General features: G+C 44.1%; 1 protein-coding gene across 6 annotated transcripts; it reads right to left on the bottom strand.

Moving 5' to 3' along the window:
- Positions 1 to 539: 539 nt before the first annotated feature.
- Positions 540 to 26,402, bottom strand: LOC115246522 (GTPase-activating protein and VPS9 domain-containing protein 1-like). Of its 6 annotated transcripts, none has more exons than XM_029829664.1 (29): positions 26,242 to 26,402; positions 22,785 to 22,986; positions 22,028 to 22,295; positions 21,363 to 21,935; positions 21,199 to 21,282; positions 20,075 to 20,209; positions 19,334 to 19,526; positions 18,804 to 18,884; positions 17,622 to 17,776; positions 17,305 to 17,434; positions 17,004 to 17,129; positions 16,742 to 16,915; positions 12,476 to 12,610; positions 11,271 to 11,405; positions 10,634 to 10,753; positions 9,812 to 9,889; positions 8,812 to 9,155; positions 8,651 to 8,738; positions 7,908 to 7,940; positions 6,725 to 6,796; positions 6,511 to 6,639; positions 6,322 to 6,433; positions 6,133 to 6,245; positions 5,491 to 5,650; positions 5,065 to 5,252; positions 4,158 to 4,371; positions 3,799 to 3,871; positions 3,505 to 3,702; positions 540 to 2,767 (listed from the first exon to the last, which is right to left on the bottom strand). In XM_029829664.1, exons 2-29 carry the CDS (start codon positions 22,967 to 22,969, stop codon positions 2,627 to 2,629), a joined length of 4,437 nt encoding a protein of 1,478 aa, XP_029685524.1. In that variant the 5' UTR covers positions 22,970 to 22,986; positions 26,242 to 26,402; the 3' UTR covers positions 540 to 2,626. The 6 variants fall into 6 exon arrangements, with proteins under 6 accessions (XP_029685524.1, XP_029685526.1, XP_029685525.1 ...); XM_029829666.1 differs by having other exon boundaries at positions 6,322 to 6,382; XM_029829665.1 differs by lacking the exon at positions 7,908 to 7,940.
- Positions 26,403 to 26,662: the final 260 nt, after the last annotated feature.

Raw genomic sequence — 26,662 nt, 5'->3', positions numbered from 1 at the left:
ACAGACTCCACTCACACTTGAAGGGTTTCGCCGCTGAAGCAGCAGGAGCACAAAGAAGCCACTCGTCTCTCACATTAGTCACATCGTCAACAGATCTAATCTCCAAATCTGGCCTATCTAGCCACTAGCTTACGCAACTAATTAACTTCATACGCCAAAATTTGAATTTAAATTAACAATTGCCAGATATCATCAGGGGACACAAAGCACCCCACCAAGTTTATGATGAGAAAGAGAAAAAAGGAGGAGTGTTAGAGGAGGCAATTGGTGAAGCAAGGAGGGCTTTTAGATGAAGGGATATCTCCAATTACAATCTGCCATACACATGTCAGCAGTAATGAAATGTTTGCTGAGAGGTTGCTATTTGTGGCTGCTAGATTGGATGATGCTGCTCCGCTGCCCCCACCGACAATTAGATCCTTGCATAAATCCCCCGGTCGCGGCGTCGCCGCTGTTGTGAGAAGTGTCGACGAGATGTAGCCGCGATAGACCGCGATAGCGGCGGAAACGCCGGCGCACACAAGGCAACGCTCAAGAAATGCAGGGAAAAAAATGTTTCTTTTATTATTTTTAAAGAATTACATGATGCATTAATCACAGTAAAGAAAAAAAAAAAACAAACAGCTTTCCCCAAAGGTCATTGTGCAAGCGTACGGTTAAATGCAAAATTAGACGTTAAGATTCCTTATGTTGCCCCTCTCTTTAGGCTTCCGAGGGGGAGCACAGTAAAGCTTTGAAGAACAGATCAACTCTTCAGCCGCTGCCCAGTGGTTTGCATACAGTCGGTGCTAAAATATTGGACTTTGTCAGGTTGGAGGGCGGAAGGGGGGGGTCACATGTGGCTGGCTTTATTTTAAACACAAAGCAGGACCCGATCGTGACATCAGACACCTGCGCAACATAATTAATTCAAGTGGAATCCCATGTAACCCGTTGGTACGGATGCAACCTGCAACTTTCTGCTACCGCTAAATCTGCTCGGTGCAGGAGAGCTGCGCGCCCTCCCCAGGCTCAAGCCACCAAAATCCTAAAGTCTGACCAGTTGCTCTTCTACCCTCTGATATTGCGCTGTCAATGATAAAAAAATGTCAACTATAAGACAAAACAAATGAAGCCTCTTCAAGAGGAATTTGCAGGAATTCATTTTCTAAAAAAGGGAAATCAAAAAACTGTATATGTGTCTGTGTGGTGAAGGGGGGGCAAAACGAAATATAGTTTTATAAGTGCACATGAAGATGAGTCCCTTTTCTGAACTTCTGAGGAGGTAGAGGTAATATCCACTAGATTCATTGGTCTGTCCATGCAGGCGCACGCGTCGCAGGTGGGAAATATGTATTTGTTCGCTAACGAAGGCTTGTTTTGGGGGGCGATCGCATCAAGCATCACAGCAGCTCCATATTCCATTTCCCTTAGCCGTTTTTACCGTTTCATTAGTGCAAAATAATCAGGCCCCCGTGCTCCGTTTGAACCGACGGGGGACAGTTGGTGCGTGCAGGCTGACTCGTTGGTTTCAGCTGTGAGGTAGGATCAAAAACCACCCAGCAAAAACACTGGTTTCACCTCATTTCGGGGGCTGAGCTGGTGACGCCTGGTTGGTCCACTGGAGAAACTGCGTGTGTGTATGAGGTGGACAACGCTGAACGAACAGGGGGGGTGGGGGGGGGGGGTTAAAAATAAAAAGAACAATAGCGAAACAACAGTTGTAACTCATGAACCACCTGTATGGAGCAACAAAGGCACAGATTTCTACATTTCCACGAGTGCTGCCGCTACCTGGTGCACAAGTCAACCCTGGTTCACAATTTCCCAGCTGCTCGACTCAAAGGTGCCATTCTAAATCAAGCATTTCTCACAATTATTTAAAATAAAACCACATGCCCCGTACAACCTGAATGCTCATCTGCATTTAAGCAATTAAATAGAATTAGAGCAATAAATAGACTGATTTGATATAAACATACGGGCCCTTGTGTCCAATTCAATGCTTGTTGTGGTTGGGAATAAATGAAGTAAACATGAAATAAGCTGCCCTACTCTGAAACCTGGACCGGTACTGGCGTTTATTATGAATCGCGTGTCATCCCCATCACTGAACCCATCAGTAACTATTACGCTCTGGAAATCCACGTCACCGTGCATTTCATGAACTTTGTTAGAATTGAATTGGAAGATCAGTGACATGAAGGAAGTCTGGTCCCTTTACTGCATATAAGATTATCTTTAAAGGATGATTAACTACCTAGAAATAGTGTGTGTAGCTATAGAACTTTATAGTGAAAACTGATTAGAGACAAAAATGAAAAGTATCCAAATGACAGTCAAATTGTACACCCAAATCAGATTACAACTAAACAGGTCACTACCCCCTTTCCAAAATGCCATTTTTTTTGTTGTTTTTTTTCCAAATCACTGCTAAAACCTGGATTTGTCCACATACATACAGTATTACAGTAATATATATTTAGTAATCTTCGGATGTCTCTGGTTATATACAGGCTATACAAACTGGGATCGGGCGACGGGCCAGGTTTTTCCGAAGGCTGTACAGAGGGAGCAGTTGGTTGGGAAGTCTCTGAATCTCTGGGCTCCTTCCCCACAGTCTGCCCATACAGGTGGCTGTTCTGCTTCACTTGCGATCGTCGATGGTCTTAATGAATTCCAGCGCCGCGGTGAACTGCATCCACCAATAGCTCTCCTCCCCACTCAGCCGACTGGCGTAGAAATTATTGATGTACTGAACAGTGGACAGCAGGCAGGGCGGGTTTGCCTGGAGGGGAGGAGACGCAGGGATGGGCCCACATTAACTGCTGGAAAAGCTCGTGCAACAGCGGCGCGCACACAAAAGTGTAAACGAGACAACAGATGATTTGGGGTTTTAAGAATAGCCGCTTTGATAAATAGTCCCGGGCGGCGATAGCTCAGTCTGTGGGGGGGGCTGGGCTGAGAAGCGGATGGTTCTGGGTTCGAGCCCTGGACAAAACTTGGGAGGTGACAGAACACCTTCAGAGTGCTGCCGAGGTACCCTTGAGCAAGGTAGCGAACCCATAAAATGCTCCCATAGGGGAATTGGCGACTCATTCAGGGTGGACCCTGCCTGCGCCCGCATGTGCACCCTCCCCCCGTGATAGAGCGGGTAAGAAGCCTAAACAATAGTAAGATTTTGGCTCCAGAGATGAACAAAGTTCATATTTGGTAATATCTCTGTATACTACAGGAAATATTTACCGGAATAACAAAGGCCGCTTGTGAAATAAACAAAGATGCCAACTTATTTCTCAAAAACCTATTGAAGAACTTTGTCCATGTTGTCAAATGTTAATGATCACCATCATTTTCTTTTGCAATTTAACCGTTGGACACAAACAAATATACTTTGGATGTGGGCGATTGGTAACCTGTATAAACATCTAGCAGAGATTTGAGATAAATTCAGTAGAAAAATCAGAAAACTGTCAAAACCGAGTGAACGTAGTGATGCAGGATGGAATGTAGCTGCAGACTTACGCGGATGAGGACAAAGACGAGCACAGGGACAAAGTCGTCCGCTCCTGGGACAGAGTCTTCATTGGCCAAACTAAGGAGGTTCATGATGGTGGAACACATGCGCAGGATGCACTGGACCTTGTCTCGAGGGGTCTTGTACGCATTAATGGTCTTGATCTCAGACTGAGCGGAGGGCCAGGGGGCCTCCTTCAAGTACACCTACAAACAGTGGGGGGGGGGGGGGGTGTCATTACCTAAAGAACATGAAGATAAATGTTCATTTTTCTATCATGTGTTTAAAAAATAAATAACCACCTCTGGGATTTGAAGAGCTCTGTGATTGGCTGTTACAACTTTAGAGAGTCGCTGGATGTGTTCGTGGAACAGCCTGTGTGGGGGAAAAATCAGACTCAACGCGCTCGGACGTGGCAATTTTTTAAATTCAGTTGTTATTTTTGAGTTTGTGTGGCTGCACATGATACATGGGACAGAACCATCTGGAATTTACCTGCAAGAGGCCTGAATTGTCCAACACATTTTGATCATTAAAGTCAAGCAGCCACGCTTGAGCTAAAATTAGCTTTAATCTTTATCATTTATTCCTATAGAAATGCAACCAAACTACCACTGGTGGTTCTGAATCTCAAATGGATGTGAGGCGACACCACACTCACTGGTCTCTGAGAATGTCTCCATCCTGGTTGGGATAGAAGGCCAGTTTGAAGATGCGGTTCATAACGCTGCGCTCGATGGCCATCTGGGCGTCCTGCAGCTGCTCCTCACTAGCGTACTGCCAAATGGCATCAGAGGCCATGGCGCCGTACAAGTAGCGCAGAAAATCCTCCACCGCTGCCGTCTTGTCATCCGCCGCCGTGCACACCTGGAACGCTGGAGGGGAGCGCACGCACAACAGATGTAGACAGATAGAACTGAAATATCTACAAAGCCATAAAACAATTGCTCAGTGAAGTAAAGTAAATACGGAAAGACAAATAGGTTGTGATGGTTTCTTTGGTCTAGTAAATAGTCGTGGTTTAACATCTATTTCCAGCTTCTTACATTGTTTTGTAATACACGCCTAAATAATATTGTCTGTCGCTAAAATATACATTTTAAAAATGCGCATCTTCAAGAAATTGGTAAGAACTTTAATCCACAGATCATTCAGCTGTGCAAAAGGGAGAAAATTGCAACGCGGTATAACCGAGACTGTCAAAATCTACATGAGAACATCTTGCGATGAACTTTTTTTGGAGCGTGCTGCTATTAAATAAGACCAACACGTGCACAGAATAACCCAGCGCACTAGACAGGAGCTGACATTGGCTGATCCATTGGTCCTTTCCATGAGTCTGAGCAAAAAAAGGGGTTTAATTTACAGGTTTCATCTCAATGAAGCACTAAAAGGGGCTGAAGTGCCGTGTCAGCACGTCTAGATGAGGATCAAGCCTGGATAGATGTTTAAATCCACCACGATGAAGAAAGCAACGAAAACAGCTGACCTGTGATTAAAAAGTATTTATTTATGTAGAAATTGCTCGGTTTGGGTTAAGTTATGGCGCTGTTGAGAAGTAAAGATACCTTTAATGAATTCAAGCATCTTGGACTCCATGTGTTCTAGAAGCAGCCGAACGCAGACGGTCGTGAAGTAGCGGTTAGCCACTTCTTTGTCTTTCAGCACCCTCTGGAGGAGCCTCTCCAGATGGGCCTGTGCGGTCTGCAGCCCCTGACGGCACCGCGTCAGGTAGGCTATGTACGGGGCCCGCTTTCTGAAAACACACAACGCCACATTCATTATTGCACCGTCACCTCACTGGCAGTTGCGGACCAAAAGCAGAAGAGGCGCGAGGTCATTTCCTGAGCACTGCTGCGGCACCCTTGGCCGGTCCTGGGCAGCTTAATGTAAGAACAATGGTACATGAATAAAGAATGCTGCCCGAAAACCACATTACTGAACAAAGCAAGAGAATAAAGATCCCGACGGGGTGTGGTGAGTCTTTCAGTCACCTGTAATCCTCAGCAATGACAGCCAGCAGCTTCCTGCAGATGCGTGCATCGAAGCGGCTGACGCAACGTGTGGTCTCCTGGATCTGGGCCATCTGGTTCTTATCCTGAAGGTTGATGGCCTCCGCTAGCTGCACCTTCAGGAAGCAGACAATCTCATTGTCTGAGGGGAGAATGATAAGGAGATGGTATTATATGCTGCTCGCACAGCAACGTAATCTGATTAACCTTCTGCCTCCACACTACAACATGACTGATGGCCAAAACCAGGGAGCAGTTTATTTTATTTTTTTTAATTGTTGCGCAACGCGTCATTCAACACCGTGATTGTCCCACGTCTGGATGTCATGCACGCTGCAAAATGGCTCTGGGCCATCCCTAAATTGGGAAACGCCATCATTAATATTTTGTAGTAAAAATCATTTATTGGGGCATTATGTCACACCGCTTGACCACTCTGCCTTCTTGGAACCTTCCACCAAAACCAGGAAGGTAAGTCAGAAGGTGAAGGGCACATTCAGCAGCTTGGGTGCTGCCTAATATTGAGGGTTTGTGTCCTTTTTTTTTATTGAAATGGATTTTGTAGAAAATATCCAATGACAGACAGAACTGAGCGAAGCATCAGATCAGGAAGTACTGGCCCACCTTCAGATTCCATGTGGTCAGGAAGTCCATTCCGTGTTGTAGCGTGAGTCATGATAGGCAATGCCACAGAGTCTGCCGAGCACAACGCCAACCTCAACTTCTTTTTGGCGTCACTGAAAGAGAGAAAACCCATTAAAAACCGGTGGCTGAATAAGAGGAAAATGATATCCAAACCTTGTGGATTCTCACCTGAAAGAGAACTTTGAGTCATGCTGCTGGGCTGTCTGGCTGGCAGAGTCCGGGAGGTCATCTGTGGAAATGTTCTGCATGGAGTCAGGCACCCCATCCTCACCACAAAGGTCTGACCATATATTAGTGCGGACAAGTTAAACAGTGCCGGTGCCACAACGTGTTTAAGCGACTCAACCAAGCTTTTACCTCCCGTCCCATCGTAGGAAGTCCCACCCGTCGCTCCATTACTTGGACTGGTCCTCTTAATATTCCTGTACTTGTCCAGGATGTCTTCAGCTGCCTGCACCTGGCTGCTGTGCGAGATCAGTGAGTCCTCTAAAGAACGGAGCAGCACATACGTGTAAGTAGGATTGGAAGACAATAATGTTGTGAACCTGGCCTGGACCTGGCCTGGACAGACCTGGTGGGATGCGGTCTGGGGCAACGTCGTCTTTCTCCTGCTTGTCCTTTTTCCGAAAAGCTGCTATCGGAGCTGCAGAGCGGAGACATCGGATTAGCAGACGTTACTGTCAGTAACAGAACATAATCGCACGTGAGTCACCCAATGGGAAAACCCTTTGAATTATCCTTTCATCTTTTTCCACAAGTTATTTAGAACAGCAAATTTTTCTGTACAGTTTCAGGGGGGGGAAATCCGTCTGTTTCCTGTCATCATATGTTGTAAGAATGTCAGATACTTCTATTTGTCTGAGCCATGTTTCCGCTGACGCTTTACATCCAGCAAAACAAGTGTTTTACTTTAATACAACAAAAGCCGATTCCTTTTCCAGCGTATTTCATTGCACATTCATTGTTTTGACGTGAGGGGAAAGCGGCGTGCCTTCAATACAGACGCTAAAATTATAGGTTCCAGACCAGCTAAACGATGCTCACACGGTGCATTAAGTCAAATTAAAATAGATGGAAATAGGATTATTATGCGTGTCCAATACCAAGATCTGTGTAATCTGAACACAACCAAGGATACATTTAGTGGAGTAACCGCATGATTTCTGCATTCACCAAAGTAAATGGGAACATACAAAACAAAGTCAAAAGAACTGGATCGTAAAAGAGATGCATGGATGAAAGTTGAGAAAACAGTCTAGACCACGGGTTTTCAAAGTAGAGCCACACATATTCACACCTGCCTGAGCAATGTCACAATGCTTTTAGCATCCTACTAAAAAGACTCACCAGGCTTGGCCACTTGGATTGGATTCTCAATGATGCCGGGGTTCAGATAGCCTCATACTGTTATGCGTTCGTACCTCTTTGCAGATAACACACTGTAAAAGTCTCTTTTTTCCCCTATAACTTGAGGCCTAATCACTAAAAAACTGTCCATTCTGATCCGTTAGCTACATAAATGTTAGCCGTTATTTCTGCTGTATGTTTTGCTTTTCACAAAAGGCACCTTCCCCTGAACCTCTCTGGCGCCCCCTCCAGGGAGATGTCCCTCACCCTTTGAAAACCGCTGGTCTGGACAACGTCACATCACAGTCCTACAGTTCTATGGTGAAATCTACAAAGCAGCACAGGCACACGGCTGCTGGCTCCAGCCAGTACAGCTAGCTCAGCAATGAGCGCACGGAAGCCTTTACCTGGGACGTCACTTTCAGCTGTCCAATATAGCACTGTGAGGAACACAACAGACAGGGTTGGCCTTTCCTTTGTACTGCACAAGCTGCCTCACCCGTTACCATGCAGAGCAAGGGGGCAAAGAACGGCTCTACAAAGATGAGTCGTCGGAGCTGCATGGCTGCACACACTCCTCTATTGGATGAATAGCAATACAATGTTTACTTAAGAAACATCATTATTTAAAAGAGAAATAAGCAGTCATTCTGTCTGCGTACAGCTCATTATTTTCCAGACAGATGTATGAGAGATGGTTGCAGAGTAGTACTGCAATAAGAGATGTCTCATCTATCAGGGCTGATGACAGAAAGATCCATCGAATGACCATTAGCCGCTGGCTGACAGCAACGCTGGGAGGGCTACAGCCATACAATCTAAACAGTTAAAGCCCGTCTGATGACTGATTAGCCCAGAAGTCTATATAAATCTGCAGCCAGTGAGACATGAGAGAAAAAGGAGTGGACACGTCTCTGGAGAAACTTCAAACAACAAGTACAATTTTCTAACTGAAGCTTCGGTAGACAACATGCATCATCGTTCCGTTTCCCGCATTATAAATTGCCTGCTCTTTAAAGTCTGAGATTTCCCGTCACTTGCGATTAAATTGACTTTTTCTCAGCAACAAACGACAAAAGAGCAAAAACAGATCAATTCCAAGGCTTCGAAGGTCATTTTGAAGTTCATAAAAAAAAATTAAAAGCGTCACCTTTGGGAATCGCTGACACGAAACGCTTTTTCCACCAAGGTCTGTTGCGGTCTGACTTCTCGTCGTCACTGTCTTTTCGATCCTCGACCTGAAGAAACAAGAATCCTGTGTTATGGCACGCGTGCTTTGACATTAATGACAGTAACCGGGCCACCGCGTACCTCTCCTTTCAAGGAGTCCTTGCTGGGCGAGGAGGTCGGTCCCAGGGCGAAGGCACCGGCAGGCTCCCGCTCTTCAACCGCTACCCGCCGGTTGAGGCAAGGGTCACTTGTGGGCCGCCGGCCCGGGCAGACGATGTCAGAGCTGCGGCTGCGGACGAGCCTGTCCGGGAAGGAGTAGCGTTGCTTGTGCTCCAAATCAGCCTGGGTCAGGAAGTGGGGCATGAAGAGAGAGTGGCGGATATCCTGCCCCAGCATGCTGGTTTCAGGGATGGGAGGATCAGGGGGAGGATGCGTGGGCCTGGTGTAGTGCACTTTAGGTCTCACTATTGTTCCAGTTGAGGAGCCTCAGGGAGAGATGGAGAAAAAAAATGTTAACTTGAGGAAATTGAATTCTGCATCTTTGAACGAGCGGTGGCCATCGTTTTATTTTGGCTTTTCTTTCTGCTTCCAAGTGGTATTAATGTCCGTCATCATAAACACCTCCGGCCCCAAAAGCAAGGCTGCACAATAACATTAAACTAGGTTGAAATGTGGAAAACACCACAAAGTTAGTGGAAAAGGTGCTAAAGAGAGCTTCTGGAGGGGGGGGGGGTGCCCAAGGTATAGGTTGGCCACCTGTTTCAAGGGTACACTCTTTCCTGAAAAGCTTCCAATGGAAGCCTGCTGCCACGAGCACAGTGGGACAGGGGACAATGCCAAAGAGCCTGGGGTGAGGTCTCTCTGACTGTCATCCCTTCACCTTGCGGCAGACACAACCATTCCTCTCCCACACCATTTCCACCTGCGCCACCAATGAAAACAGCAAAGGCAAACAGAGGGCCAGGAATAATTCAGGATATTAAAATGTGCCAAATGAAATGGCATTTCATTTACAGGGGAAAATCATTTCAGCAATGAGTAAAATGCTCGTGCGAGAGAGTGCGCGGCGATTACTGTTGTTAATAACTTTTTCTAGCCCCCTGATTGGCTGTCAAGCGTTATTGAAGAGAAAGAAAATTACCATCACCACAGGTGAGAGGATCAAACATGGCCAATAAAGAATCAGCTTGTGAGGGTGGAGACGTCAGATGATGTGCTCCTGAAAAAGCACATGGATCATTCAAGATCAGTTATTAGAACCAACCAACAGATAGCAAATCAAATCAGATTAAATACATCTCAACCTCTGATATTTCTGCATAGTAGTAGATATGTCTCTGAATCAATCTCTATGGTGACCAGTGAAGCATTATTGATGTGATGATCAGCCACATAAATCAAATCAAGCTTTATTTATATAGCGTCTTATACAATCAAAATTATTTCAAGGCGCTTTCCAGAATCCCAGGGCCTGACCCCAGACAAGCAAGAGTGGCAAGGAAAAACTCCCCTTTAACAGGAAGAAACCTTGAGCAGGACCAGGCTCATGTAGGGGGAGGGGAGGGGAGGGGAGGGAGAAGGAGAAGGAGAAGGAGAAGGAGAAGGAGAAGGAGAAGGAGAAGGAGAAGGAGAAGGAGAGGAGAGGAGAGGGAGAGGGAGAGGGAGAGATGCTATGCTATGCTATAAATGCTATTAGTGCTTGAACCAACTGGATACGCCAGACTGTCACCACTGCTCACTCTTATGTTGAACTGTTAGACAGAGATCTCTTGATTCAAATGTCTGCACTTTAAATATAAAACAGATAAAATCATAACCAACTATAATCTAACGGGACACAATCATTTTACAGTGTGTGAAAATGCAGAGACCAGTGCAGTTCAATGGGACAGCAAATGGCAGTGCTTTCAAATAAAATGACACTGGGCTGATGGCTCGGACGGGCTGGCAGGGATTTTCCTACCGTGGACTGATTCCTCCCCATCTGGACTCGTCACAGAGTCCTTCCCACCAAAGTCTGAGCTGCACTCTGACCGTAGGTCCTCAATCTTGTTCGGGATGTCTTCTGAGGTTGCACTGATACCTAGAGCAAGAAAAGAAGGGACTCAATACAGCAAAGCAATGTTCCTCTAAGAAAAGGGGACATTTTTCTCTTTAGACTGAGCTGCATACGCTGTCCAAGATAGGGAACTCAATGGAAAAGCTCAATTGGAAGCATAAGCTCCCGTGGGTTTGCAGAAAGAAACAGGTAAGAGTGATCACCAGATGCAGACTATCCATCCTGGGGGTCCCACGAGACATTTTCTTGTGAGCACACTACTGCCTTGTTAATGTGGGATACTAATTCAAGCGTATCGGTATCCAATGGATGGGCCGGGAAGCTGGAATAACCCACACCCAACCAGAAAAATTCACACGGACCATCAATAACTTGATGGCTCAACATAGTAAAAAACTAAAAATAAAATTGGTGTTTCTTTGTCTTGATTATAAGAGAGATTTCTGCTTTCTGTGGGTTTTCCTGTTTGAAATAAAGGCAAACAAAAAAGATAAAGTGGGAAACCCAGCAGACATAAAGGAGAATGGAAACCACTTTATACCGGAGACGACGCTGAGGCCTGGCGTGCTGGGTCTGGAGCTGACCTCTCGGACCTCGGTGTCGTCGGAGGTGCTGCCAACCCCGGAGCAGCTCTCCAGCTCCTGCAGGCGTTCCTCTTGTTTCAGGTCTGGGGTTTCTGCACATCACACAAGAAGGTTTAAAGCTTCTCTTGACTTTAGAACGCACTCTTTTCTCTCTTTGATAAAGACACACCTCTATCACGAACCTTAACCAAACTTTTTCCTCAAAAAAAAGAGTAAATCTGTGTCTCAAATTGATGGAGAAAATGTCAATTTCTGATTTAATGCAACTCTACTTGTGTGAGCTTATTACAGCTGTCTCACCCACATCCATCTGTTATTATTGGCAATCTGCGCATATGCGTGACACAATCAAAGCATATGTTATCATGTTTTATAATTACCAAATTAAACCAAGTACTGTCTACTCTATGGTTACTGTTGGGTCAAACCCAGAGGCTCCGTACCAACGGCAGTACTCATTTGTATGCTCGTTAGTAATAATGTGCCGCTGAAGTGCTCTTCTGAGTGTAGTTTTCTGCTGCCTAGCCATGAAATAAGCATTGCACTCAACGGAAGTCTTCCATCATGCTATTACCAAGCAGAACAAGTGCAGCAAACGGAACAACAGGCAATCAAGACACTCATGCATGTAATTTCTGCACAGTGCATATTAGAGTGGTGTGCCATTTCAATTAACACGCAGACTCAGGTCTCCCCTAAAAAAAGCTGCTCGTAAAACATACAGTCGAATTTTAAAAGACACTTATTCTTTCAAAATGAAAGGGTGAATCCTTAAATAAAAGCGCCGTTCTTCCAAAAGCGAAGCTACAACTCAAAATGCACGCTAACTTCTAGGTGGAGGGGTGGGTGTAATCTCCACGTTACACTTTTGGAGGTCCATCGTTCACGGAATTGTAGTCAGGTAACACAACTAAATACAGTTAAATATAGTTCTTACATGCATCATGTACTTTTTATTCTAAAGCTACATTTATAAATGCATGACTATCATATCAGCCTCATGAGTTCTCAGATTTGATATATTATTGACACAATAGATTAAAATATAAATCAGGGCTCTTTACTGGAAATATACTGCAGATCTGCTTACTATTAATAAACATGTATCATTTAGACAAAACTTTAGGGCAGTTATGGAGCCAAATCTTCTACTAGAACCTACCAGAGTCACTGGGAAGGACCTCGACACTCCAGGCCTCACTTGTGGTTTCAGAGATGGTGGAGCCGTACGGGTCCAGTAGAACTGAACCCGAGCCGACGCACAGTAAGGTGCCCAGCATGTTTTCTGCAGCCGCTCCTGAAGAGTACACAAAGACAAGCGTTAAACTCTAGGATTTGATCAGGACAGTCACTCAGAAAGCCCTTTTCCCTGTTCCCCTTTAAGAACCTCCACATACTATAAAGGCCCTGCATTGATTCTTACCGGTAAGAGTCATTCAATGATTCAACCCTGAAACATGAGCGACATTTGAATATGATTTGACAAATGGTTCAAGCCAACTTATGCAGATGCTTATTTTCCATGATTTGATGGAAAAAAACAACTCTTTATTAAGAAACGAACCATATTACTGGGACATTTTAACCTGCTGTCACATACTAAAATAATGATTCCATGTTCTGCGGGCATGGTGGGATGGAATTGTCTCCTTGCTATGTACAATCACAATATTATTATACTGCCCGTCTCTCCTGAAAACAACTCTAAGTCCATTTTCTTGTGATAACACATTCACTTCGATCATCTTTAGATGCAGCTGTCTGGTCCAGGTGTTTCCCAGCTGGTGAAATGGCCGATCAGCAGCCAGTCTGTAGCCTGTTTAGTTAATGATATGCTATAGGTAGAGTAGCATCTGTATAAGGACAATTACATGAACCACACCAGCGTGCTACCATCACAGATGATGATAGCAAAATAAATTACTGCATTACCCTTATAAAATGGACTGTTTTATCAAGGTTTTGATACTTTTACACCAAAATAAGTTGAAAATAATGAGTAAACAGACTTATATTCCAAGGTATTGATACTTTTACACCAAATTAGGTTGAAAATATGAGTAAACAGACTTAAAATCATGATAGGTCTATAATTCATTATCATGAGAAAACAGCAGTAAAATAAAAAGTAAGTGCATAGTACACCATCTGTATCTGCACTTACAAAATCACACAGTGTTACATCAGGTTCACGTGATAAGAACAGTTACTCACAATCTTGAAGGATCTTGCCCTATTTAAACCCCACACTGACACTGAGGTGGAAGAGCTACATTCAGGGAAAGTTCATGCATCACCAATCAAAAAGATAATGTCCAATATATGTTGAGGGCAAAGACTCTGTTGATGAAGGCTGAGACAAAGTGTGTTCTGCGAATCAATGGAGAGCAATTTATAATCAATGGGCTGAAATCATGTCGTTCCAATGTATTAACTTTTTAGATTGTAATCAGATTGTACTATAATAAAAGTGTCACTCCTGATTTGCAGGAAGCAAATGTTTCACGCATAACTGTGATGACTGAGTATGCATGTAGTATATTATCTAAAGCTTGATGTAATCCTGCAGCAAAATGGCCTGGAAATAGGAAAAATACAATGATACCATGTACTAAATCCGAAGCAGTGACAACAGAACAAAGGTGATAAGTATACAGAGGCCACAGGAAAAATGGGCGTATTTAGAGCAATGTTTAGGGGTTTTATATTAATATCTGACCCATCTCAGGCTTCCACAGTTACAAATTTAACCCAAATTTAGGTCTTACATGTTTTGAAAACCTCTGATTCGCTTCCCTCCATAAGCATTTAGGAATAAGATGCGATCAGCATTTAGGAATAAGATCATCAAAGGTGAAAGATGTGGAGGATGTAAGAAGGATAGCAGGTGTCACAGTCAGAGGCCGAAGATCAGGACCAGAAATTTGACCTGTGGTAGCAGCTCCTCCGAGCAAAGTGTGGCTTCACTTCATTGCACCACAGACACACCGTGAGCATTCATGCATGCAAGCGCCTTGGCAACAGCCTGCACCGATGCTGGCGAGAACAGAGCTTTTCCTGACGATGGGAGAGCTCTATCCCACTGATCGTGTTTACAGTCTTCGAAGTAGGAGCGCCCAGTTCTTGTCTTTCAGGTGGATGATTAAATGAGTGGCACAACAAGAAGTGAAACAATTAGAATTTCTGCCTCATTATCATGGTAATCTTATCAGTGGGATAATGAGGTATTAATGGATATTTAATGTGCATCTCATAACCCAATCCCTTGGAGAAAACACATAAGGAAATCGCTGTAAATTCCCTTAATGATGGAAAAGTCCCCCAATGCCATATTCCGAAGAATGAAAAATGGCGGATGCAAATGAGAAGGAACCAAGGTCAATAAGACTGCAGGGACTGAGTGAATGTCAGAGAGAAAGGGGGGAGGGAAGGAGAGGGGGAGAGAACACGGTGATGGAAAAGACTAAGAAAGAGAAGCGACAGAAGCACATCTAGAGTCTCCAGCTGATTTCACTTTTTGAGTCCGTGAATTTAAAGCGTGTACCGTCTCCTAAAGCTTACCAACAGGTATCTAAAGGCTTCAGTGTTATTGCAAGCTCACTTTCAAGACATGCGACTTGAGACGCAAAAGACATTATCCTGATCTTCTCAGGAGACTCTTCATCTAACATATCCAATTCTGCTCTGCACTCCGTTTGAAGATAACTGCATTTTCACGTGGATTAAAATAGTCGATGCGATTACCACCGTGAGCGGTTGGACACCTCCACAGATGTTTTTCTAAATTTATTCGAGTCTGGTTCTACATAATTTGTACTAAGGCAGTGAAACCTGGACCTTGACTACGCAGCGATTTGCCATGAGTGCCACTGTTTAGCTGATTACTTTTGAAACAAGACTTAATTTTATGTCCAGCGCATTTAGATTTCATCATGACTGTAGGTAACAATGTTAGCATTCCAGTTGTTGTATTTCTACCAGGTTCTGATGTGAAGCATATGCTCCTACCAACACTTAGCCTTTATTCATGAACATAAAAAAAATGATCATTATCCAATTTATGGAGTTATCAGATTATTTGAGTGATCATGTAAACAGCATAATGTGATTTGCCTCATCAGATAACCGCAGTAATCAGATGGAGAAATCAGATGAACACACCTTGACATCCCCCCAATCTTCTGAGGTCTTTGTGCACGTATACCCAGTAATCTCACGAGTCGTTTATTTACATTTGCTTGTTGAAAACTGATATGTGTAATTACAGCATTGGTAAAGGTCATGCCAAGACCAAGAGTGGATTGTTGCTGTGCGAGTATGAACAAAGTACACCTGGAGTGTGTTGTTTATTTTGCAGACCTATTTGCTCTCACAATAGGACAGCTAACAATAGAACTGTCACCTGGTTTAACCAGACAGGACTGGGTGTTTTCAAAATACTAGGACATTTGAGACCGATGCCCCTGCATACATACATACGTAGTCCAAAACGATCCAATAAATGGCCTTTAACATCTAAACCTTTCATATTAAAAGCATGAGGATTGAATATTAAAGTCCATGTTAAGGTGTCAGATCTGATCATTATAATTGTCTGATTTAAAAATGGATTTTCTTTTTCATCTATGCAACTCTAGGGTGTCTGACACCCTACTAAAGAGGAGATTGTAAATGGATATTATATTAATAAAATGTTATGCACTGGTCCTTGGCCAGATCCTCGGTGTCGGCGTCATTGCACAAAAACCTGGATGCTAGCCAGAGTCATTTCAGTACACGGTGCCCTATTTTGCTTTCAACAGACAGATAAACACTAATTAGGGCTTATGTGGATTCACATGATCATGCTGAAGTAGGTTTATATTTTCCTTTTATAAAACAGTATTTATTATTCAGATTAATTGCAAACTCATATCAAAAGGTAATATTTTTTAAATAAATGTTGGTTTTATTATTTTAACAGTAATTCTAAAAAGACAACAGAGGTCATTGCAGCTAGTCATTATTACCACTACACCTAATTTATTTAACTACGGTAATTGAATGAACTCTAATAAACATGGGCTACGCTTTGGCAACAAACCCATGTTGAATCCCAGTTAAGTAAAAGCCTGGAATGTAATTTACTCTCTAATTGGGAAGCATGCAGTTAGGTTGATATTGGCCTCTTGCCTTGGCAGTGTCACATGATAGGTGCACCAGGTCTCCAAAGACTGAGCAGAATTAAAGCCTGAAGATGCTATTTCAGCCTCACACCACAAGGTGCCGACATTTCCCCTCATTCAACCCATTGAAGGATAAGAGATGGTGCCTCTACGTCAATCATTCTCAGCCTGAGCCCTGATCATAGTGGCAGAGCATATCAAATTCTTTATTTGGGCATGAAGTGAGGGCCTTTACAAATAAAGCAAATACAATAACAACCCACCTGCTATTTCCTGCAGCCGATCTTCATCCATGTTGGGGTCAAAGTCACTGCCCAACACATCGGTGCTCCACGTTTCACTGACTGTTTCTGAGATGTCTCGATCATCCGTCAGACCCATCATGTCTCTAATCTCAAACTTGCGTAGTTTGTCATCCAGGTTGTCCTGAGTGGTGGCTGACGGAGACATTTTCAACTGGTGTTTACGATTGCTGTCTGAAACATGTATTCAAGTGCACGCGCGGCAACGTCAAGATCAACGCACCCTGTTCGTGTTCCAGAAGCTGCAGAGCCTCTACCCCATTACTTCCTGATGGTCCAGCCCCGAGCTCAGAAACGGACTCTCCCTCCAGGTCCAGAGATGACACAGAATTAGAACGATTGGATGGACCTAAAGGGGAAAAGATATTTTAAAATTCACTCAGGTAATAAGGTCACTCAAAGCCCATTTATTACATTTTGACCTTTAAAAGTCAACCACATCATGTTTTTTCATCCTTTCTTTCTTTTGCCCATTTATGGCTGCATCGTGTTAAGTGTTACATGTGAGCCGGCTGCAGACCAACCCTCTGAGATGCCCTCCAGGTTGTCACTGCACAGGGAAAACCGCAGTGTTTTGTCTGGTTTGCCATGAAGCTTAGTGTCATCAGTGTGACCATCCCCCTGGGTTCCATCAGACATTTGCAGGTTCAAAACCTTCAAAGCAACAGAGGGATGAGTAGAGATAATAAAGATTGTTTTGTCCAATACAAAGTGACTCCAGTCATTCCTAAAATAGCACCTATCTGACAATGCTTTTCTTTATTTAGCACAACATTAACCCCCCTTAAGTTGCTGGAGATAACACACAAATGTCACACATCATCAATTCTTATCACATTACCTCATTCTCTGACATCATCCCAGGGACACTCTGAGGACTGACTCCAAGTGAAATCACCAGCACCTCCTCTGGCAGCAGCTCCTGCACGGATTCTTGGGAGTTGGCGTCTATCTCCCCCTCCTGGGATATGTTGCTACGGCTGCGACTGCGAGACGCTGGAGGTCCATAGGGCGGCATTGTGAATGAAAGAAACCACGGTTATTTGGTGTTACATGCAAAAGATGCTGAATCAAAAATTAGCATTTTAAAACAAAAGGTATGGGTGTAACAGTGCAGCAGAGAACCAAGACAGGTGTGCAACGGGACACAGATTTTCTTTGAAAAGAGATGCCACAATCTAAATAAACACGTAGAAAAATTACCACTGAAATTATTTGTTACAAGAATTGCATTGACTTCAGAGTCTTGTTTCTCCTTGAGAATGAGAGAGAGGCTTAAAATAAGTGTAATTTGAATGAAAAAACAGACAAAAAAATAAACTAAATGATGGTATGGTCCTTGTTGAGTCACAGCTCAACAGGCTCCTCTGAGCATGTGGAACTACAATGAGGAATTAAGAAGGCAAGTTTGACATAATGGAATGCTCAAGAAGCTGACATGTTCCAGTCTCAGTAGCTCCAACATGCAGCATTAATTTAATGTTCCAATCATGACAGATTCACATTAAATCAAAATAATTGGAGTTTGATAATTTAGTCTTATCAGCTGAGGCCGTGACCACAGCGTAGCATGATGTCAGAGAGGAAAAACTATGAGGTCAAACTGTTTAAAGAGATTCATTTTGTATGTTGGGGTTTTGTTTTTATAAAGGAAAACCTATAATGTGAATGAGAAGAAATCCTCCCATAGCATCCCACACTGGACAGAGAACTGTGCTGGGGTTTAAGGTGTGAGACAGAAGAATGAAAAGTGGGGGGGGTTTTCTCCACTGTAACCAGTAATGAAAATGCATATTCTGCAAGCAAGAATATGGAAAATCTAAAGAACAAACTTTAAACTTTGCAAGGAAAAGCAGGCACGTGCACAAACGGACAACACTGAAGCTGAGGCAAGGAGGTTAAGGTGCAGTGAGCTAGCATTTCCCAGGTGAGTGGAGGTAATGCAACACATCGCGAGGTGAAAACAAAAACAGGGGTGTATCTCTTAGCTCATATGCTCCAACACAAGCAATAGGCCACCCACCAAAAGGGGTTACTAATGGGATGTGAGCAGACAGAGAGGTGGCTGTGGGGTCCCAGGATGTCACAGCAGCTAAGTGTTTTCCTGGTCATTCAATGGCAGCAGAGGAGGAAAGGAAAAGGACAAGGTATGGAGTTGGAGAAGAATAAAGCGTCTCGGAAGTCTAAAACTCATTTCAAGTATTAAAGTCAATTCTGCGCGTACAAAAGTCACATTTCAGGGAGGAAAACACAAGAGGTTCCTTTCTAATTATGCTAATGAAAAGAAGTCTATGGATTTTTTTTTCTATCCATTCTAATTAAAATTACTTCATTTACTTGTGGCGATTTAATTGCTTGACATTTCTGTAAGTGCGCCACAATCCACATCGCGCTAATTATCTTTATAACAAGCTGAGAACCAGCTCATTATCATCCTACGAAACCCGTCCTATGCTAGCCCTGACAACATCAATACATTTCATCTCTGCTGGTTGGTTTTAGGCAACTCGTCAGGTTAAATGCAGCACTTTTATCTTACACATTGTTCAGTACCTATGGGCAGCCTGTTCTTCTTGTTAGCAGGGGTGGTAGCTGGTGAGAGCTGAGGGGTGTTGGAGGGCGTGGGCTCCACGCTATTGCTCTTAACAGTTTGGCTCTGTGGCACACTGGCAATCAAAGTCTCCAGTGCCGCATGCTCCTCTTCCCGGAGATGGTCTCCCGCCATCACGCTGCGCACAAAGTCCACCTGTAGTGCAGGTGCAATTTTTCAATAAGTTTCTAATCTTTTTCATGCACAAGGAAACACAAAATCAACAAATGCTCACAGTTGCAACACTTTGACAGGTTTACAAAAGACCAGGCAGCTCATTTTGCATATTGGTATCATATAGGTACTGAGAGGAGTCAGTCCGATTTCACGTGTGCGTAGATAACTGCAACAGCTGGAGGCTAACCCAGCTGTCTACAGGGAAGAGGCAAGGGCAAGACGTCAGCTCATCAGGGTTAATAAACAATTAGTTTAGACCCTAGTTTACTCCCAAGGTTAAATTAGTCACCAATCAAATGTATTCCAAATGCATGTCTTTGGACTGTGGAAGAACATTAGAGTACCTGGAGAGAACCCACACAGACATGGGGAGAACATGCACGGTCTAAAAGCTACTGGAAGTAATAAGTAGACTTAGTCCACGGATTGAACGTGAAGGCCAAACCACGACATCTAGGGAACGCTGGGATTTAAACTAGCAAATGCTCGCATTGATGCATTTGGATAACCACTGCAAAAGAGCGTACCAGCACAAAAAGCTGATTATGTGTCATGTAAACGGCAGTCCTATTGAGACCCTCCAGAAGGTTCATCGAGGACATCGGCGGAGTCTCGACCGCTCTTCCTCCAATCACCACATCCAAGAAGGCAGCTACACAACTCTGCGGACAGAAAGAAACATTGGGAACTAGGTGAGGACCTGCATTGCATTGGGTAATAAAGTCTTTGGACAAGTGGGAAGTATTGTGCAGTGTGTGAAAAATAACAGCTTTTAACTTATTTCTTGTGCTCCAACATACATTCGGTCTCAGGGTTACATCATCATGACCATTATTATTTCCATTATTATCATTAATATTAGAGCTAGAAATGCTCTCTCAGAAGAGGTAATAAAAAAAAGAATTGGTTCATGCCAAGACGAGGTGGGTTTGGGTAAATTCATATTCAAGAATGCACATGGAATCTGAAGTGCAGCTTAATTAAATTATGTCAACATTAAGGCGGGACGTGTAATCTTTGAACAAACTCAAATTGTCCTTCGGTATGAATGTGAGCGGTTGTTTGTCTTTCCACGTTGGCCCCCGAGACGGGCTGGTGACTCATCCAAAGGCGGCTTCATTTATCAAATGCAATTAATACATTAAACAAACGCTAAAGTTGTCACTGAGGGGCATTAGAATTTCTAGTTTTCTTGTCATTCTTGCTGGCCAAGTACAAAGAAAAAGAAAGATGGAACTGATAATAGGTATGTAGCGATTGTGCCCAGGAACTTAAAGTCCCATCGCAACACTAAGCATGTGCACGTCGGGGCTTCAAGTTCGGGAGTGACGTCTGGTTAGATATACATCACCTTTTGTCATCTTTCAATTCCCACAATGACAGGAGAAAATTAGAACTTATCAGGCACATTTAATTGGTTTTTAAAATGACAACTCTGATTAAACCACATCTACCCCACAATTAATCTGATTAAAAATATTCAATCAACTGACCTAAAAAAAAAAAAAGGTTTAAACTCACCATTTAATAATATTGACATTTTTCAATAGATCTACATTTTCCATTGCTGCCAAGGAAAACCACCTTCCATTGAAGTAATAACTATCTATGCCTGGATGTCTTGGATGCACCGATGCTATGGTCCACAAACCTTGTCAAATTTGGACAAACTGCTCTTCCTCCTTGGGTCTGCGTCATCGTCGGCCATGGCCAGCTGCTGCAGAAGCTGCCCCACCTGTATGACGGGGTGAAGATGCGACACGAGTTCATCGCAGGAAGTACCGCCGACGAGTTTCCGACTCGCGCGCCACTGACCTGCATGAGGTTGAAGCGGGCCACTTCGTTGATGGGAGCGTCAGAGATGATGCCGTACTGCTCGGGATTCACAATAGCTGGGCAGATGAAGCAGGTGAGCAGCAGGTCCGTGCACATGGTGCGCACCTCGCCCACCTCGAAGCGCTCCACGCACGACAAAGTCTTGTACATCTGAGACACAATCCAGCGCAAGCTGTGGGGGAAGCAGTAGGTGTTCTGCTTCAGGTAACCGATGAACTTGTTAACCAGGGCGACCAGCTTGGCTTCATTCGCATCAACAGCGGACTGCACGCGGAGTTTGTATCCTTCGGAGCCCTTCTCTCCAAAGTGCTCCTGTTGGGCTGGAGTGAGGCGTTCCGTCACCTTGGACGGATCAGTCTCCAGATGATCTTCGTCTTCGACCAGCAGCTGCATGATGGGCTCATGAAGGGTGGCTGTCAGGAAGACCTTGGCTGAGTAGAGGCCCTCGGAAAACAACTTGAACAAGATGCTGAAGGCGCACGTTCCTCTCCGCAACAGGCGGCGAGGGTTGTCGCTCTCCTTCAGCTCAAACTCTACCAGATATCGCAAGACCTGGAACGGATGAAGGAGGGCGTATGAGTCCAACGCATTTCAACTTTACATTAGTAAAATAGTCGCGGTGAGACGTGGGCAACCCTTCTTACCTGCAGCAGGAAGCTCTCGTCCTCCTGCATGATGCAGTTCCCGTACAGCGAGGTGAAGACGGTGTGAATGACAGCGTGTGTGTGCTCCTGGTTCAGCCTCTCTCCTGCCACCAAACAGGAAGCCACGAGCCTGGGGTTCTCACGCAACCTGGCCAAGAACTCCCCATAGATCGTCTCCTGAAAGCCCAGAGTCTTGTACCCATCGACAAACTGCGTGTCTTCCAACCTTTTAGCATGTTGGCAACATTCGGCTGGAGAAGCCTCCGCACTGAAAAACAAAGTCGTTTAAGGACTTTAAGACTCAATTAGTTAAAACTTTACTTTGTAAACCCATCGATGATAATCATCATCGTTGTGCACAAATATGTACCTACACGTCGCAAACTAGGATTGACAAAGCTTTGAATGATCTGCTCACTGCTCATTTCCTCCTGCCTTTCTGCTTCACTTCCTCCTACTAACACCAGCAGACTGACAGCTATCAACGTATAAACAAATATTGAGGTATCTGAGGAAGCCATGGAAAATGCAAACTTAACTTTAATGTCTTTAAATAAAACAACAAATGACCAACGCGGTCACTGATGTTTTTTTAAGCACAGCCCACAAGACGGCAAACAAATGCAAGACAATTTAGGACAAAACAGCCGATTGTTGTAGGAGCCTGGACAGAAATTGTGTTTTTATTGAGTTTTCTATACGAGATTGTGAAGTCTGGTATAATTTAGTGAAAGCTGGGGATGATCGAAGGTCCGACCTTGTGAGAATGAGGCGGTCCAGGTTGATCCTCTGCTGCTTGGCAATCCATGCTGCCTGGTAAAGCTTCTCAGCCGTCTTCAGCACATCGTTGTTGAGCCTTTGGATCAGCTGTTTCTCCGATGCCACGTACAGCCGCTCCTGCTTCAGGTGGTGGGCCAGAGTGTGGATGTCTGGCTTTACCATCTTCACCGGCTCTGTGTCTGCAGGACAGGGGAACCAGGTTAAGAAATTAAACAAATACAAGTCATGTTAGTGGCACAGAAGGGCCAAAATGAGAAGCACCTTTCAGGGTCTACAAAAAGTGACAAATTTGGTTTACAGAAAGAAAAAAAAAATAGCCCTGTTCTCACAGCCCTGGTTTCGATCTCGATACATCCACCAGGTGGAACGTTTATCCTCGTCTGAGGACTAGGGAGGATCGGTACTCAAAAATGGTCGTCAACACCAGCCACCAAACTGCATAGATTGTCTGCTCTGTAGAAGTTTCACTGCAACCACATGTTCACGCTTCAAAAACCTTCATTTACATTAAAACATGAACACACATTTAAACCATCGAGATGCAATTTGGTTTTGATTTTTTTTTTTAAACTATGCAAAATAGACACGTCTTAGATATATTTTGTAGCGTTCTTGTTTTAGCTCTGTCACTGTGATGATCAATAAAGTTTTAAACTAAACTTGAAACTAATATCTGGCCAGTTTTGAATGCTCTCTGGAGGTCACTGATGTTGACCCTTTTCATCAGTTTGGGGCAAAATTCAGCTCTTGAGCTTCCCAGGAAGTATAAAATGTCAAGAAATGGAGACATTTTCAGCTCCCCTGCCTTGAATATCTTCATCAAATGACCAGACATTTGTCTCAGTGGTCAAACTGGACGTAGAAGTAAACATCGTTCCGTCTCCACGCCTTCCCTGGAAATCCCAGAACCCGTGTAAGAGAAGATATTGTTGTTCTCTGGACTCAAACTCAAGCTCAGTGCACGAGTGCTGCACAAACAAGGGTGAAATCTAAATTTCTTTCAAGCAGCGGGGGAAGCTTTTCCATTTTTATGCAAATTACTGTCCCATTTCAAAACATGCACACCGAAGACATTCAAGCCAAGCGCATGAAATTTCAATTAGCTCTTGTGAATTGTTTGCACAAAAGCCTCTCTTTGGCCTTCGGCTAACACAGCTAACACATTTAGCTGTGGAGTTTTGGACTCTGGAAGGAGAAAAGACCAGAAAGCCTCAGAGAGACCCCGATTGTGAGGCAGCGCCACAACCCACAGGCTGACAGACAACCACAAGTCTGGAGCTGAGAAGCCTGGAGAATCTCATTGGTTATGCAGACTGAAGCGGATAATGTCAGGCTAAACTTAGTTTCTTTAGGGATGGAATGGAAGGACGGAATATTTATATTACAAATACAACTAATGTTTGATTGGCAAACCAAACAACACAGCAAGTACACGTCAATGGACTCTTACAGCTACAGATGCGGTAAAAGAACGCATCATTTTGAGATAAACACAAGAGTTGTGTTTCCTGATTAGCAGGGGGTTGCCAACTAGGAAGTATCTACATGCTGGTCCACACCTGGTCTGGAATACGCAAATTCCTCACATACTTGAAAGGAAGCGAGAAAGCAAGAATGCCATTAAGTGGCTCACGATGAGGTTAACAGCCATGAGACGTGTCTTGCTGTACCTGACCGCTCCAACACAATCCACTACAGAAAGCTGCCGGGTGTGTAAATCACGGCGCTGCGGAGGAACTGAAACAGAACAGAAACCAAACAACAGATGCTACAATGGGTCACATCAGGACAATCCCTTCCATCAGCAGCTGCTTGATGGTACAACCTGGCAGCAGGAGATAGAAATCACAAAAGCACCGTTCAAAACAGGCATGTGAATATCGGAAAACCAGACGACGCCCTCTCAACGTCCTGCACGTTTGACACGGAACGCACATGCACAAAATGGAACAAGGCGCTTTTTATAGGTATGCAAAGATTTCACTTTCTACAAAAGGTGATGGTGGTTCGAGCCTCAACATCCCCTTCACGCTTCCCTTTTAGAGGAATTCTTTCAATGCTCAGCAAACACTGTGCGATCTATAAAGCCTCTAAGACTCAGATCAACCTATGTGCATCTTTCAGCACAAAAAAGGTGCGTCTCATAAGTTTAGGATGTATAATCACCACAGAGGTTTGCTATACGCCATGACATGTCCTAAAAGGTCAAATGTCATAGACCTTAACCCTGTGCTCTGATTACTTGCTGTCTGGAAGGCAACTTGGAATCCAAGACACTATTTACTACTGAGACAAACTAGCAGTAGCACTGTGTGTCAGCTATAAACACTTGCACACAATGAGATAAAGACAAATATGAAGTAAACAGTGAAGCGCTTTCTTGATCCCTGTAATTTTATATGGAGGACAATACTAAAGTAAAAGTATTAAGAAAACTGCTTTTATGTCTCAAAGGAGGGTTGACAAGCGAGGGTTAGAGACAGACCCTTCAAACTTGTGCTGTCAGGACGTAAAGTGGCAGCTAATCCTCACAAATGTCTGCATGGAGGCAGCGAATGAAAAGAAAAAGCAACATCGGGTTAACAGTGGCATCACTGCGGTGGCTTCTCTAAGCTTTAGATGCCATCCACCGACCCCAACAGTGCCATTTAGTACCTGCAAAAGGAGTTTAAAAAACAATAAAAGCATTAATGGTATTTACTAATGTGACACAGACACAGAAATGAGAACAATACAGAGCTGCATTCCCAAAATGAAGGGATAAATAAGCACTTACACACTATGAATGGACAACAGCCTTCAGCATAGCATCGTTGGTGCTAAATTAGTGTGTGCTCTCGCATTCCATTGCCTTCCAAGCAGTAACGTCAGGAATACTAAACCTGGGTGATTATATCAGAAAGCTGCAGACGTTCATGCACCTTCCTCAGACTCCATGGAAGGGTGGATGATATTGGAATAATGTGAACAACATTAATGTCCTTCATGCGAGCTGTAGCATGTAGCCGGCATGACAATCTGTTAATCGAGGCATTTATGCTTTCGTTACCGTTTAACCAGAAACCCCTGGTGTGTTTAGCTTTCTAGCAAAGAGTGGGAGAAGAAATCCTAAATTATAAAGGTTGTAAAAATAATAATAATGACATTAAGTCAGCTATCTGAAAGCAATGGACCGGAGACATAGCATATAGCGAGGTTATATAATGGAAACAGTCAGTGGGGGGTTCTGTTTGGGCAAAAAGAAGTGCAGACATCATTATACCGGTGACTAGTTAACCATACGGTAACCAGACGATCGTTTAACTAACATTTGTTAGTCAACCAGGGCAAGCTAATGGTTAGCTATTCATCGCGTTAGCTTAGCCGAGGCTGTAAGCTTCTCCATGGTGAGCAAAGGAGACGCAGGGGCCAAATAAGAGCATTTTGTAACTTACCAAACGTCTTGGGTGCGTGTTTGTTGGTCACGGCCTCTCTAAACACAATTTATCAAGAGATTTCTCGTGTTGGTTGATTGTTTGTTGGCGACTAGCCGTTTCTCCCTGTTTGCAAGGAGCGAACAGTGCTGTCATTTGCTGTCATCACGAGGGTGCTTGAGCTGCGCGCATGCGCAACGGCTTCTTAAAGGAAACCCGCTCATCGGCGATAAACCCATGCCAGGGCTGGCTGTCTGTCTGCCTGCCTGCCTGCCTGCCTGCCTGCCTGCCTGCCTGCCTGCCTGCCTGCCTGCCTGTCTGTCTGTCTGTCTGCCTGTCTTGCATGTGTTATTAAAATCCCAATATTGGGTCTTTTGTGAGGGCAGAGGGGATGCTCTGGGATGCTTTAAGTTGCTCTGGGATGCTTAGGATGCTTTGGGAC

The sequence above is a fragment of the Takifugu rubripes genome, chromosome 21 (assembly GCF_901000725.2).
Source record: "Takifugu rubripes chromosome 21, fTakRub1.2, whole genome shotgun sequence".
NCBI classification, from domain to species: domain Eukaryota; kingdom Metazoa; phylum Chordata; class Actinopteri; order Tetraodontiformes; family Tetraodontidae; genus Takifugu; species Takifugu rubripes.
This window is presented reverse-complemented; position numbering and strand designations above follow the sequence as displayed.

Coding starts and splice junctions, on each gene's coding strand:
- LOC115246522 (XM_029829664.1), bottom strand. CDS start 22,969: ATGGTAAAGCCAGACATCCACACTCTGGCCCACCACCTGAAGCAGGAG. Junction 11,406..12,475: donor GGTCCTTCCCAGTGACTCTG/GTAGGTTCTAGT, acceptor TGTGATGTGCAG/AAACCCCAGACCTGAAACAA. Junction 6,434..6,510: donor TTCCTACGATGGGACGGGAG/GTAAAAGCTTGG, acceptor ATATATGGTCAG/ACCTTTGTGGTGAGGATGGG.